A 13,182-nucleotide genomic window follows, 5' to 3' on the forward strand; every position below is an offset into this window, starting at 1 on the left:
ACACAAACAGCTCTGTCTTCCCTACCAGAGTCACATGAATGGACAGGTCACTGTCTCCCACAAGACCAACACAATCCTCTCCCACTGCTGGGTTTCTTATGATGTGATCTTACACAATGTATCCCTCAAGGTAAATATGTCAAGGTAGAACAGAGGCGGTTTAATAGGACCATTTGACTTCTGTCTTCTGCCGAGGACACTGGTTAATAGGGATCTACGGGAGTGGTTAAGGGCAGGTTTGTCTCCCATTTCCTGCAGAGCAGGTTACCTGCAATTAGCGGTATAATTAAAGCCACCTGCACACACCTGTTACAGGAATTTAACCCTTAATTCAAATTTTCAAAGATATTGTGCAGCTGTGCTAAACCTGATAGGACCCCTAAAAGTCAAGCACATGGTCAATCACTCCAGCTGAATGTGTGGAGATATGCAACTCTACATAGGGCAGGACGGTGGTGCCATATTCAGCTGTGGTTTTACTGGGTTGTTTTCCAGCAGCAGCGACAGAGTCATTAGGGTGTTTCCTCTCCTCACTCACATTGCTGTGATTTTCTCAGTATCCCGATTGCAGATTGCAAGATAGTGATCATCATTTATTTAGCCAGACAGACAGAGAGATTCAGGCAGCATGGATGGCAACTTTTAGTACCATCACTGGCTCTGAAGGACCTGGCGGTTGAGGGGACTCAATGACTATAGTGTCAGATCTTGTATCCCAGGCTTAGAGGTAGAGATGCCTTAGTTGTAGACGTACGTTCTTCGATTCCATATATAAAATTATACATAAATTGTCAGCTCTCCAGTCCAGCTATGTATTAAGGGATCACGATGAGCTTCACCCTGATACACATAAGAGATATTCAAGATTGGTGAGTAAAACATTGGCTATACCTTCAGACATGAACTATCCAGGGGAAGATGGGGCTACGCCAAGAAGCTTTGTAGATGAATGCTATTTGTCAGCTCTCTGCCGTTCAGCGTTGAAGGGGAGCCATGATGCCCCCGTGAATTCCGGTGAACTGATTGAGTTCTGCACTCGACTCAGGAAAGTTGACCAGGAGCTACAGGAGATGAGAGATGTCTACCGAGGTTCAGGTAAGAAGTTATAAAGAGGACACTAGTGACAATGAGAGGTATGGGGAATGGATATGAAGGGTCTGAATCGCCCATAGATCTTGAATTCAGTGAAGGTTTCCATTATGGCACCTTCTGCCATGACATTGGTGGTGGTCCTGGACTCCCCTTGATTTTATTGGAGACGGTGCTGCATTTAACTGGTCCTTTCACGATGGAAATTAGTGCTAGGACCAATTCAGTATTAATCCCTCAATGGGACCTTCTTACACATGTAAATGGCACTTAAGAAGAAGTTGACCTTTTCATATTGACTCCAATTACAAATAAATGGACTGAACATGGATTAATTTGTCTACAAGTGAATGTCCTTAGTCTTACCAATCAAGGACTATTGATTGTAATTAGATTATTAGGTGCTTTCCAGGTGCCTTCTTTTTGTGAGATGTCACACTTTCCTCTAATATCTATGGGCAGCATTAAAGATGGAATATATCACAAGGGAGTGGGTGTTCAAGTATATTGTTCATTATGAGATATCTTCAAATCTAAGGTAGTATCACAAATGTTTCACTGTATTACCAAGGTTTAGGAGGCCAATGTCTTAAAATTAAAGAACTAAGGTTAATAATGACCTCCAAATCGATTGTACATTCTGTAGATAACAGGGTATTTTCATCTGGGACATTGATGGCCATCAATGTCAGATCAGTGTAGGCCTCTAGGACCCGCTCCTATCTCCAGAACGGGATGTGTGGTCATCCTCCGTTCAACGTTGTTGGAGTTTCGAAAATAGCCGAGTGATGTCTCAGACATTTTGAGCAGTTCCTGAAGATGTGATTGAAGTCTTACCGCTGTAGGACTACCGGAAACAGATGGCTATTTTCGGAACTCCCATAGCGATGAATGCGTATGCTCTGTGTTCTCTCCTTCACTTTGGGACCCACACCTATCTGACACTAATGGCATATCCTAGTGATATGCCATCAATGTCCCAAATGGGCCAACACCTCTAACTAAGAGAAATATATTAGGGTGCAGCATGACCCTATAAACAGCGATCATTGTCATAGTCAGAGTCGCCATGTAGCCTCAGCCTAACGAGGCCCATAAGTACAATAGTCACATGTTTTAGCTGCGGCCCTATTACAGATGAGACCTCTACTCACTTCTCTAGAACTGCATCAATTAATTTAGGGTCATATAACATTTAGCTTCTGAATTCTGTCATTTTTTCTCATTTGCCTAGTTATTGCCATTTCTCATCCTTCTCGCAGGTCTCCCGTCTTGTGACCATATTGAGCTTAAGTTAAATGGATTACTCCAATCGGTTGTATTCCTGCTCTTCAAATATCCAGCGCTTAAATCTCACCGAGTACAGGACGCAATGACTATCCTAATCAATAGAGTGCGAGGTATGACCCCACACACCATATAGCCACCAGATCACCATAGATCAGTCACATATCCATCCGTATCCACTACATTTCTATAAACTGCCCTCTTCTATATCATTCTACACTGCTCTGTATTATATTGTTATATACTGCCCTCTAGTATATTATTATACACTGCTCTGTACTATATTGTTATATACTGCCCTCTATTATATTATTATACACTGCTCTGTACTATACTATTGTATACTGGCCTCTACTACCATAGTTGAAGTAAGAAGTAAGAGGCACCAGTCCAAATTTAGTGAAAAAACGGACTCCTCTATTCAGCCATGCTTCTGCAATATTTCAGCTCAACTCAGCGGAGCCTTTGTCAAGTCATCATTGAGCTGAGCTGAAACGTTGCAGATGCATGGGTGAATAAATATATATATATACAGTATACATACTGGTACTAATAATACTGCATAGATGTATATACAGTATACATACCAATACTAAAAACCATCATTTGGAAATATTTAAGGAGAGCGCACACCAGATTGCGGTTGTAGTCTGGAGTTCTAAGACCTCTAAGAAGTGTGTACTTTGAATCTGGAAGGCAATTCTAAAAGTTCCCACAGAACCTATTATTGCCTATTAATAGCCATAATATGCCTATTATTATTGGACCACAAGCAGAACTATAGGAACCTGGTCCAATAATAACGTAACGTCCTGGCATTGCTAATATCTGCTTTCATGGTGAAGCGTCACTAGGTTCTGTCCCATTAGGAGAATAATAGTAAGTGCCTTCATCGTGGAAGATGGTGTGGACCATCAGCAGGACATGACAAGCATGAGTTGTCCTTCAGGTTCAGTGGAATCTATGGCATCAGTCTGAGGCATCCGTTTAACGCATATGTTTTTTGTATACGTTACATGCATGGGAAAAACGTGATGTGAACCCACCCTAACGCTTCGTCAGGGACATCCATTTCAGATTCTGTTAAAAACGTACATCATTATAGTCGATGAGATCCATCAGTCACTGTTTGGCCCCATGCACACGACTACATTTTCGGTCCGCATCATTTTTTGCGGATCGGATCTATTCATTTTAATGGGACCGCAAAAAATACGGAAAGCATACCGTGTGCTGTCCGCATCTGTATGTCCATTCAGCGGCTCCGCAAAAAAGCTAGAACGGGTGCCATGCGTGTCTGTTTTGCAGGACATTTCACCAAGAGTTTGATAATAAAGTGGTGGTACGCACATGCGATTTGCAGACCACAAAACGAATACGTGTACATGAGATGTCCATCATGCTATGGGCCAGGGCTTCCGTTACATTTCAGAATGTAAATATTTAGTGAAGGTGTGAATGAAACTTTAGGAAATGTTACTGGCCCGACCACTCATCCATTAGGGCAGTCACGTAATGGTCTAATGTGGTGCCCTTATTTGAAGTCTAAGGGCGTTCCCGTCTCCATAACTTGCATAGACCTCAGTGGAGTAACTGCTGTAGGGCTTGACTCGCAGAGGTTTTGGGGGGTACTATCTGTCCTTGGGGTGGGAGCACCTTAGTCGGCAACTTATAGGGCATACATGCTCCTCCAGAGGTGGGATGGGGGTCTCCATCATCAACGTTGATCCAACCCTGCTCTTAACATTCATTTTCTTCATCACTGGGTCACCAAAATGTCTTGGGATATGCATGAGTCTGCCGTCTTTTTTTTACCATGATGTCCAAGGAACGTATCTTCTGCACAATCCAGTTAATTATATAGTAGTAGGACAACAGAATATACTGTAATTAACATCTACTGGAATGATACCAGAATAGCACATGCCAGTTAGGCACTTCAATGTCAAAGGTTAATCCTTTGCAATTATCTCTGGAAGCTTTTCATTCATTCATGTCATGAGTGATTTATTCCATGTTATCCCAGTCATTCATGGTTTATGACATTAGGTGGATCTGTGGAAGGTGTATAATCCTTGACAAGATGTAATGGTCCCTAAGCTCTGATGATATCAAGCATGATCCTGCTGCTGGTCTGCTTCCTAGTCTATAGCCATATGCTAGATTTTAGTTATATAGACCATGTTTAGAAGCCTGGTCCCTCTAAGGTCATGTTTTCTATAAAAATAGATTCAAGGCCAGGTCTGATTTGGGACATTACGCTATCAAATTATAAAGCGAACGAAAGAGGCAGATGGTCTAGGGCCTTCAACATCTGAAAATAAAAAGTCACAGTTTTCTTGGCATTATATAGCAGTTTTTTTTAGCACTATATGGCAGTGTTATTAGAGGATGATATGACATCATTTTATTTGACAATATATAGTTTTTTGTTTTTTATTGGATGGCAATGGTGGTGGTATAATGGGGTCATTGTATGGTGGTATTATATGAACACTATTCAGTGAAATTATATGAACACTATACAGTGATATTATATGAACACTATATTGTGATATTATTTGAACACTCTATGGTGGTATTATACCAAAACTATACAGTGATGTTATGTGAATACTAGATGGCATGGATGCTCAACCTGCGGCCCTCCAGCTGTTGAAAAACTACAACTCCCAGCATGCCCGGACAGCCTACAGCTATCAGCCTACAGCAGGGCATGATGGGAGTTGTATTTTTACAGCAGCTGGAGGGCCGCAGATTGAGCATCCCTGCTATATGGTATTGTATAAACACGATATGGTAGTATTCAGGGGTGTTGCTAAAGGCTCATATGCCCTGGTGCAAGAGTTCAGCTTGGGCCCCCCTTTGTGACCAGGGGCAGGGAACCACACTGCCTTCAAATTGGCTGGGCAAAAAATTTAAATGCCTCCCTCCCTCCCTCCCCCATTGCCAAATTCTTGACCTAACCCCTTCCTTCCAGCCAGAGGTGATACTTGACCAGCATGCACTTTCTATAATACTGGTGTCTTCTTATGCGGCACAAGGGTCTTTGGGCCCCCTCAGACTCCTGGGGCCCAGTAGCGACTGCTACCTCTGCACCCCCTATAGCTCCGCCCCTGTTGGTATTATATGAACACTATATAGTGATATATGTGAACAGTATACAGTGATATTATATGAACACTATATGGTGATATATGAATACTATATGGGGGTATTATATGAACATTATATGGTGGCATTATAATGGTATGGCATTATTCCTATTTGTGGACTTAATGGTAATTTTTGACTGTTGTGTTTACACTACCGTATGTAATCTTTCTGTATTATGTAGCTGTATAATTTTAATCTTTCCCATTTATCTTGTTATTCTACTCAGTAGAAAAAGAAAAAAAAAACACTTATAAAAAGAAGAAGGCCCCACCGTGATTTGTGCATTGGCCTCCACAGACCATGATCCAGTTTTGAAGACATGGGCCCTTTGACCATATTCAGGCTTTTAATGGCCCTTGAATTTGGAACAGTGTGCTACACACACAGCCACAGGATAATTGTGGATGCGCTACAAACGTCAACTGGTAGAGCACCATGGGGCCAGTCTCTCCTATGGCAGCCATGGAAGTGGTGTTTTCTCACTAGTACCCGTCTTGATCAGCCATGTTTTATCATGACCAGGTGTGGCCTTAGAGATGTTTGGGCTTAGAGGGCATCACCTGCTGCCACTGAAGGGGACCCCTAGCCTTGATGGCCTAGGCACCCAGAGCTTGCAAAACCTGATCCACGCTTGGTGGCCAAATGCCTGGAAAGGCAGCTTCATAAATGCAGCTATTCCTTATTGTATTGATCTGAAAGCATTTGTAGGCAACTCTCTGGCAGTGCATATGGGCACTATGTGGTTTATGAATTCCATTTTGGGTTTACCTGGATCTGAATTTTGATGGCCTATCACTGTACCCCATTGGGACACTGCAAGGGATTGATCACTGCTGAAATTTAATTCAAAGTTACCAAGTTAAATACTGTGATTTATGGATAAAGCAGATATTTTTGTAAGTATTGTGTAAACCAAATTTCAAATGTATAGGCAGTTACATGGTTAACTTTTGTTTACTGGTTAGGTTACCAGGGTGATGGACCAAGGTCCACCCCCTGGTTAGTGACTCTAGTTTAAGGAGAGCTGCAGGAAGGACATGTGAAGGAGACTCTGCAGGCCAGGCCTCCTGCTCAGAGAACCTTTATCTCTGAGGATTCACCTGCCGAAGAAACAATGTCAACACCCTCTGAGTACTCCTCAGAGAAGGAGAAAAGCCATCTTAGAAGGTCCAACACCACATCAGTGAGGTACAACCTGTTTATGGCAAGGGACTTTGTTGTTTTTTAGATAGAATTTGCTCAAGCACCTGTCACACTTTTATACGAACTGGCCATCGGGATCTTAAATCTGCACCCCTTAGACCTCTTTCACAGGTGTCCCGGATTTGCTCCGGATGCGTCGCGTGAGCATTGTGGGAAAACAGCGCAAGAAGTACACAATTGCAGTCAGTTTTGACTGCGATTGCGTTCCGATGTTAAGTTGTTTCCGCTCGAGTGCAATGCGTTTTGCACGCGCGTGAGAAAAGACTGAATGTCGTACCCAGACCCGAACCCGGACTTCTTCACTGGAGTTCGGGTTTGGGTTAGGTGTTCTATTTATTTTATTATTTTCCCTTATAACATGGTTATAAAGGAAAATAGTAGCATTCTTAATACAGAATGCTTACTAAAATGTGGCTTTAGGGGTTAAAAAAATAAATAAAATTAACTCACGTCATCCACTTGATCGCGCAGCCAGCATCGTCTTCTTCTTCTTTGAGGACCTGCAAAAGGACCTTTGATGACGTAATCGCGCTCCCATGTTATAAGGGAAAATAATAAAATGAATATAACACCTAACCCAAACCCGAACTTCAGTGAAGAAGTCCAGGTTCGGGTCTCGGTAACACATTCAGTTTTATCTCACGCGCGTGCATCAGAACGCAATCGCAGTCAAAACTTACTTCAATTGCGTGCCTACTCGCACGGTTTCCCCTAATGCACACACAACGCACCTGGAACAAATCCGGAACGCCCGTGTGAAAGAGGCCTTAGTTAAGGAACTGCAGAAAGGGTTAATAAGATAGCAGACCTGTGGTTATTTGGAGTGAGTGCAAAGTGTCTTTAGAGAGAGAAAGAGAGAGAGACTAGGAGTACTACAACTGTAACGATTGTTGCTACCTATATTCAGCCACTGGGGGAAATTACTGCCTGTGAAATACCCCTGAATTGTGCGTTGCTGCTAACTGTACTGCAACCCTCATCATCTCAGAAAAGAGACTGCTCATTGCCTCCATAATCCACCGGCCCTGCATTTATACTCCTGCCTTACAACCTGCCAAACACTCACCCAACACCAAGGGCACCCCAACTACCACCAGGCAGAAGCTCCAATACCAGTGTGTGCCCCAAGGGAAGATAGGGTCCACCCTCCAGTCACTGAACAAGTGAGTGCCACTGTGAGTACGACCACCATCATGGCCACTACCACTCCTACCATCCTTGCCTCCCATGCAGATTGCTGCACCATTCTAAAGATAGGCCATCCATATCAGTCTGGTGGGGGCTGGGGGCTGACTCTCAGAACCCCTGCTGATCAGTGGTTGGAAGGGGATGCGGTGCTCGTATGAGTGCTGCGGCCTCTTTACTGTTACCCATGTACCGCCACATCATCTACTTAGTAGCAGTGGTGCAGAATATTGGAGCTTCACGCAGGAAGACGGACCATTTCAGATTGGTAGAGGTCTTACTCTTGGCCTCCATGTCTGGCCGCGGCGCTTGTAGAGCTGTGTTCTCTCCAGATGCAAGTGAATGGGCCGGACATTTGCAATCACGCTGCACCACCACTGCAATGTAGACGGTGCGCAGGGAAATGAGCACAAGCGCTGCACCGCTTTCAGACAGCGGAGTGACGGGGATTGCCAAGAGTCGGACATCTACCAATTTGAAATCGATGTTCTATCCTGGAGATAGGTCATCAATTTCATGAAACTGGAAAACCCCTTTAAGAACTGTCATTTATTCTGATCACTCCGACATAAAAAAAAGTTTTTTTTAATAATCAGCGCTGAAGCAAAAAGAAAAGTGGGGGAATACTTCTGACTCCACTACACGCATTTAGACACCCCCTGCACTGCGACCACATAGGACACCCAGTGCAGCAGTATTGCCCCCTCCTCTAAGACGCAGGGTGAGTCCGCCTATGAGGGCGATTGCACTGCTCAGCACTCTCACTTTGCACTTCCTGATGTGATGACTGCTGCCAGGAAGCTGTGGGTCTTTGTCACTACATCAGTGAACCTGGGTTCCACAATTGGCAGGGGCGTCCACGTCCATCTGGGCCTGGGAAAATGGCGTCAGGCAGAGGAGGGGGTAAGAAACTGTAACCTGCCCCCCCATTTTTCATTCTGCTCTCTTCTCCTCCCCGGCTTACGGACTCTGCGGACTTATCTTCATGTCCAGCTCTTTGCTGCTGCAACCTGTTCCCCTCTGGTGCTGACAACCACGAAGCCATGCATTATACGTATATACCATGGTGCATAGATCTTACTCTGTGCCGGGCAGTGTATACGGGCATGGTGCCTTCATTGTATTACACAGGTAGATGTCTGTCTGAGCGGCAGACAGACGGACAGATGTATACAGTGTGACTATGTGTAGAAACATGTCTACCACTTCCTATATGACTGCAGGGCTCACATATGTTGTATGTACGGGGACTGCTATGGTGATAACACGGATCTGTACGCTCTGGCTTACACTGTATATCATGGTAGGTCCCTGTGTCAGACTTTATAGGGTTATATGTTCTCTCATGGTGCTTTAACCACATCCTGCTTTTTAGCATCGTATAACAAGTCAGTGACTTTATTTCGGTCTGCACAAAATGTGGCGGCGGGGAAATGGAAATGTGAGTGATTTGTAATTGAAATATTGTACTGATGGCATCACACTGTGCAAATGCCCATCGCCAGTGGTCGCCTCTACCTCTGGTGAAGGGCAAAGGCAATGCAATGGTTTTGGGGTGGGTTTTACAAAGTTGCACTCTGGCGCCCAAAGCATAGGCCTAGCGTTATAAGGATCTAGGGGGGGCGTGAAGACTATCAACATGATAGAGTGAGGTTGTCTGCAAGTTATAAAAATCGTTTGACTGAGGAGAGAGCAGTAGGGCAGTGCCCAAGGGCCCATAGCAGCTCAGTCAGTTACGGTAGACCATTACTGCATATCTCTTGGTGCACCTCACCTATTAGACAATGGCTGGGTCATCACATGTCCAAAAGGGGTCACGGCTGCAAAAAAGGACGAGAGGTGGGGGTGAGACATGTCCATGAAAAGATAATCCACTATAATGCAATTTATTAACCCAACCAGTTTAATGGCTAGTGAGGTGTCCAGTACAAGGAGAGCAGTGTATCATGGCTATGGTGGTGGGTAAGAGGTCCATGACTTTTAATGTCCAGATGTCCAGTGTGAGGGGAGCAGTGTCTTATGAGTATGGTGGTTGGTAAGGAGACCGTTAATTTCAATGTTAAGGTGTCCAGTCCAGTGTGAGGAAAGAGGTGTATCAGGGGTATGGTGGTTGGTATGGGGCCTGGGATTTTTAAAACGTGGCTGGGCAGCATGAGAGGAGCAATGTATCATGGTTATAGTTAGTAAGAGGCCCATGTCTTTTAATATCAGGGTGGCCAGCGTGAGGAGAGCAATGTATCATGGTTATGGTGGTTGGTAAAGGTTTTTAATGCTTGGGTCACCAAAACCATGATACCAGACACTTTTTCCTATTATTCCAATAGTTTCCTTCATTTCTAATACAAGTGTGGTAACTCTTTTCTCCAATATAACAAGAAAAACGGTACAGCTTCACTGAAGATACTTGAGGCTTTATTTAAATCCCGTGCAGATAAAAACCAACATACAGCAATGCAGAAAATCGGCCGGTTTCGGATCACTACAAGTACGGATCCTTAGTCATGATGTGCTTGGTTTTTATCTGCACGGGATTTAAATAAAGCCTCAAGTATCTTCAGTGAAGCTGGACCGTTTTTCTTGTTATTTTGGAACTTACTGTGCGCCAAGGTTCAGGGCGAGGTCCGGGCTCCTGGTTCCCTGTGGATGAGCGCGACATTTTCCAGTGTTCTTTTCTCCAATGCCTGCCCAAAAGGAGCTCATAGCTGCCAACTTTCCCGGAGATCTCGTATTTGGCTCCTTATCTACTTTGCATACAGTTGTATGGATTTCAACATGCAAGTTAGACCACCACTTTCCAGAACTCATCAGTAAAATTGTCTCTTAGGACCCCTACCCTACGGTTGTATGAAATATCTACATGTCCTCTTACATCACACAAAACTGTATGAAAAACATGGGCCTATTGAAGCTTGGCCCCATTATTCTGTTAACCCTCAAGTCCACCATCTTCTGGTCCTCTGGTGGCCCAGTCTAACCCTGATTGACCCTATTGACTTCTTAATTCTTAAAGGGGTACTCCGGTTGGTTAAAGTTAGATGGGGGTTCAATCGTTGAGACCCCCACTGATCATGAGAACGGGGTACCGCCCACAGCTACCCTGAAATGACCGGAGCGGCTGGTTGCACATGCACGTTGCCGTTTCATTCATTTCTGTGGGAGTTCGGAGACAGCCAAATACAACTTCCATAGACATGAATGCCGCACGCATGCCTGACCACCCGCATTGTTCATTTTAGGGGGTCTGCGGGGGGTACTGGGCCTGCATTCTTGTGCTCGGTGGGGGTTCCCGAGCTAGAACCCCCACCGATCTAATAGTTATCCCCTATCCTGTGGATAAGGGGTAACTTTAACAACCCAGAATAAATTAATTTAGTATCTTGTGGACCATTTGTGGGACCTCACTGACTACCTACTGCCTGTATCTTGTCATTAATTGTTGTGTCTCTTATAGATGCTAATGCACAGATTGGACCTACAGAAGGGCGGAAAAGATTTAGTGAAATTTTTCGAGATCTGGATGCCCTGGAGATTAGCCTTGGAAATGAGTGAGTATGACCAGTACATTTGTTACCAGTGATGGTGTTGTGGGTGATATAGAAAGTAACGTTACTGGTTTTGCTGATGAAAATTAAGAAGTCTTAAAGGTCCTATCCACTCCTTTTATACTGATCGCTTGTCCACAGGGTATACACAGCACCATTCATTGTGCAGTGGGTGGAGCTAGTTACTGTAGCTCCCATTGAAGTCAGTAACCAGGCCTGCAGTAACCAGCTCTGTCCACTACACAGTTGATGGCGCTGTGTAGTTCTGGCATTGACTTCAAGCTCCAGTGCTTCTCAGAAATGGCTGATCGGCAGAGGTACAGGATGTTGGACCCCCACCAATCAGATATTAATGGCCTATCTCGAGTCCATCTAATAGAAAGTATGAGGATGGTAGCTGCCGTTATGGTAGTTGTGGCTTCCTTACGTATTGCTCCCTTGTGTTGCTGCATCCCTGCCTCTGGGGATGGCTACCTTGACATTCTGAAAACTTTTCTCACGTGGGGGAGAAGACCTTTTTAAGAATACACTTATAGAAAGTGGACATACTGTAGGTTTTAATGAGTTGTTCACCTTTATGACCATTTGTACAGACCCCACAGCATGGCTGGACCCACAGTGGTAATCATACTAATCTCTGCAGGTACCAGGTCTTTCCTTCAACATCCTGGGTCACGTGACTGCAGCGTGACATGTCACTGGGCCACGTCATGCATAGGTGACATGTAATCCCTGCTGCCAGTCATTGGCTGCAGCAGTCATGTGACCCAGATTTTGACACAGGGAGACCCAGGACATGCAGAGCCAGCAGGGCAGCGATGAAGCTGGAGTCCAGCAGCAGGGATCAGGTAAGTATGATTACCACCACGGTTCTGGCCAGGCCAGTGAGCAACCCCTTTAAGAAATTGTGATGTCCTAGTCAAATTTTTTGCGATCTGCATAGCCGCAGTTGAAGGTATTTATAAAATAGAGGTGGCTATAGGAAGAGGACAGGGAGCTGACCTTCAGGATTTAAGTGGGTTGTACAGGATTAGAAAAACATGGCTGTTTTAGTATAAAAACAGCACCCCATCTGTCCACAGGTTGTGTCTAGTATTGCACAACCCAATGACAGTTTCTCTAATTCTGTACAACCCCATTTTTTCAAGGCCCAGCAACCCTTTTTAATCAATCATAACTTGCCCACAAAAGAAAGTTTCCAATATACTTAACATCTCAAAGTTGTGTTCATCTGCTGCTCTGGAACCCGGTCATGTAGAACTCATCTTGGGAAAATCATACATCTGCCAACATTACGTCCTTTACCAGGTTTCCTGTTTGGTCTATGGATGGGGACATCACTTTTGAGGCCTAGGACGTGGTAGGTGGATGGTGCAAGAGCTATTTATCTATTCATTTCCTAGGCACATGTGCAGATGAGGTGGATTCAGGTGTTTGCACATGCGCCAGGGAAATGCACCTTCCATGTCTTGGGCTAGTGACGTCACCTCTATAGACCAGACCATAAATCTGGTAAAGGATGTGACAACAGCAGATGTAGGATTTTTCCGAAGAGGAGCATCACCTGACAGGGTTCCAGAATGCCTGATGAGATGGTAAGTATATAAAAAAAAATCTTTTGTAGCAAAGAATGGCTTGCTGGGTTCTGGAAAACCCCTTTAGCTGCCTATACCAAGATCACTGAAAGAGGTCGGGGTGTTTCCCCCCATTAAATTGATAT

General features: G+C 44.4%; 1 protein-coding gene across 4 annotated transcripts in view; it reads left to right on the forward strand.

Annotated features, from left to right (window-relative positions):
* The first annotated feature begins 589 nt into the window (after positions 1 to 589).
* The window catches only part of LOC122927365 (GEM interacting protein), an 88,110-nt gene continuing 75,517 nt past the window's right edge, over positions 590 to 13,182 (forward strand). The window contains exons 1-3 of one of the 4 annotated variants that reach the window (XM_044279149.1): positions 590 to 1,095; positions 2,352 to 2,489; positions 11,372 to 11,465. In XM_044279149.1, the coding sequence (XP_044135084.1) occupies positions 900 to 1,095; positions 2,352 to 2,489; positions 11,372 to 11,465 (428 nt within the window). In that variant the 5' untranslated portion in view covers positions 590 to 899. Of the gene's footprint in view, positions 1,096 to 2,351; positions 2,490 to 8,700; positions 8,824 to 11,371; positions 11,466 to 13,182 lie in introns of those variants that run through there. The other 3 variants (XM_044279152.1, XM_044279150.1, XM_044279153.1) reach the window with 3 other exon arrangements.

Source organism: Bufo gargarizans, chromosome 2 (genome assembly GCF_014858855.1).
Source record: "Bufo gargarizans isolate SCDJY-AF-19 chromosome 2, ASM1485885v1, whole genome shotgun sequence".
NCBI classification, from domain to species: domain Eukaryota; kingdom Metazoa; phylum Chordata; class Amphibia; order Anura; family Bufonidae; genus Bufo; species Bufo gargarizans.